General features: G+C 36.9%; 1 protein-coding gene across 1 annotated transcript; it reads right to left on the bottom strand.

The window, feature by feature from the left end:
* Window positions 1-221: 221 nt before the first annotated feature.
* On the bottom strand, window positions 222-1,391 carry LOC115700205 (uncharacterized). Its single transcript, XM_030627768.2, has one exon. It carries the CDS (start codon window positions 1,389-1,391, stop codon window positions 222-224), a length of 1,170 nt encoding a protein of 389 aa, XP_030483628.2.
* Between the last annotated feature and the right edge of the window lie 608 nt (window positions 1,392-1,999).

Raw genomic sequence — 1,999 nt, 5'->3', positions numbered from 1 at the left:
TTGGTTCTTCCATAAAAGTGCTAAACCCCCACTTCTTCCAATAGCTTCAACTACAAAGCACCCTTCAAAGTCTAAACCTCTACCAACTTGCTCCATTTTTTGTTTTTTACACAAAGTTTCACACAAAAACACAACTTTGGGCCTTTTCTGGTTAACCAGATTTTTTAGGAACTGAATATTTCGTGTTGGCCCAAGCCCACGACAGTTCCAACTCAATAGTTTCATAATGATTGGCGAGCCCCATTGCCAAGGCCCGCCAAAGATAAGTTTTTTGAACTATTTCCCATGATTATTTCCATATCAGCATTCCCTCCCTTTTGTTCATTTTCCACCTTGCGTTTTTTACTATCATTAATCACAGAATTATCAAGTTGAATAATGACAGCACTTTCCTTATTTAGAACCATTTCTCTCCCTTGGTTTCCCATCATTCTTGGCCGAGCATCTTCATTCAATCCCCCCAAAATAGCAGAGTTATTACCTTGATTCCCTGCCTCATTCACGGCTGGGATTGGAGCTGTAAAATCGTCAGCATTCATTGATGGTGATTCTTCCCTCCCAGCTGCCGCACCTGCCATTGCCACTGCCGGAGTCCAACCTTTGGTTCGAAGCCACCGTGAGCCAACATTCTTGTGGTTTCGTGGAGGTAAAGCCTTCATGAATTCACCATACGGTTTTGCAAGTTGATCAATCGGTTGGTGAAACAATTTAGGACAATATTTGTCTGAATGTCCTATTATCCCACATATAAAACAAAAGGTAGGAGTCCTCTCGTATTTGAAATTTATCCAAAACCATGCCCCATCATCCTTTGTGATCTTCAAACGTCTGCGTAACGGTTTTTCAATATTAAGAGTTATTCTCATCCTAAGATAATCCCTCCATACGCCAATAAAGTTCTTAGGATCCGACTCCAAGTATTTCCCCATAGTATTCCCAACCTTTCGGAGAGTGGTTTCTGTCATGAATCCCGGTTCTACATTATGTAATTGAACCCAAATATCCAAAGTATTCAATGGTAAGGACTTTGGATCACCACCAACATTAAGCCTTTCGATTATCAATTGCATTCGATCATAAGTCCAAGGACTTCCATTGATCACGCGTTGGATGTCAACCTCGTGATAAAATTGGAATAAGAAACGATTAGTGTCCAACTGCTTGACGAACATCCCCATCCCCGGTTGCCATAAAGAAGCGAGTATGTTCTGCATTTTTTCAAAATCGATAATTCGATTTGAAAGAAATTTGCCAACCAAACACCACCGGTCATCTATTCCTTCCTCCCCATCACCCGCTGAAACCAGAACAGCTTCTAAGTCCTCCTCCTCGATCTGGAAACGCAGAGTCTCATCCTCCATTGCCCCAGCATGTCGACTAGACGACGCCATCCTAACCAATAGAAAGCAATCCCACACCAGCCCCACTCAAGAACAGAACAAAATATGACAGACTTACACTAGAAATAGTTCCCAGTACCCACGATCAATCTCAATATCACTCAACTTATGACAAAGAAACTAGAGAAACCATGTCAATAGACATGAACATTCAAATTCAAATTTTAATTCAGAAACAAGAACAAAAACAAAAAGTTCAAAAGTTGCCAGAAATAAAATAAAGTCATACTTATTTGGTACCCTAAATTTAAATTTTTTTGATAAAATTTAATCAATACTATCAATAGTCTAAAATTTTATGAATTCTAAATTTAAATTTATTTATTTGATTACATATAACTGAAAATTATTTAGTTAAATTGATAAAACTATATTGATTAAATTTTATTTAAAGGTACCAAATATGTACAATTTAAAAATATGAGGTACCAATTAACTATTATTAAAAACATAAAGTACCAAATATATTTTTTATAAAAACACAAAGTACTAAATAAGTATATCATAATAATTACCACTACTAAGTATTCTAATTAAGTAATGAGAAAGATAAGGTGTGTGCCATTATTAACTTACGACTTTGCAATAACCTCAACGCG

Source organism: Cannabis sativa, chromosome 2 (assembly GCF_029168945.1).
Source record: "Cannabis sativa cultivar Pink pepper isolate KNU-18-1 chromosome 2, ASM2916894v1, whole genome shotgun sequence".
In the NCBI taxonomy this organism is placed as follows: domain Eukaryota; kingdom Viridiplantae; phylum Streptophyta; class Magnoliopsida; order Rosales; family Cannabaceae; genus Cannabis; species Cannabis sativa.
This window is presented reverse-complemented; position numbering and strand designations above follow the sequence as displayed.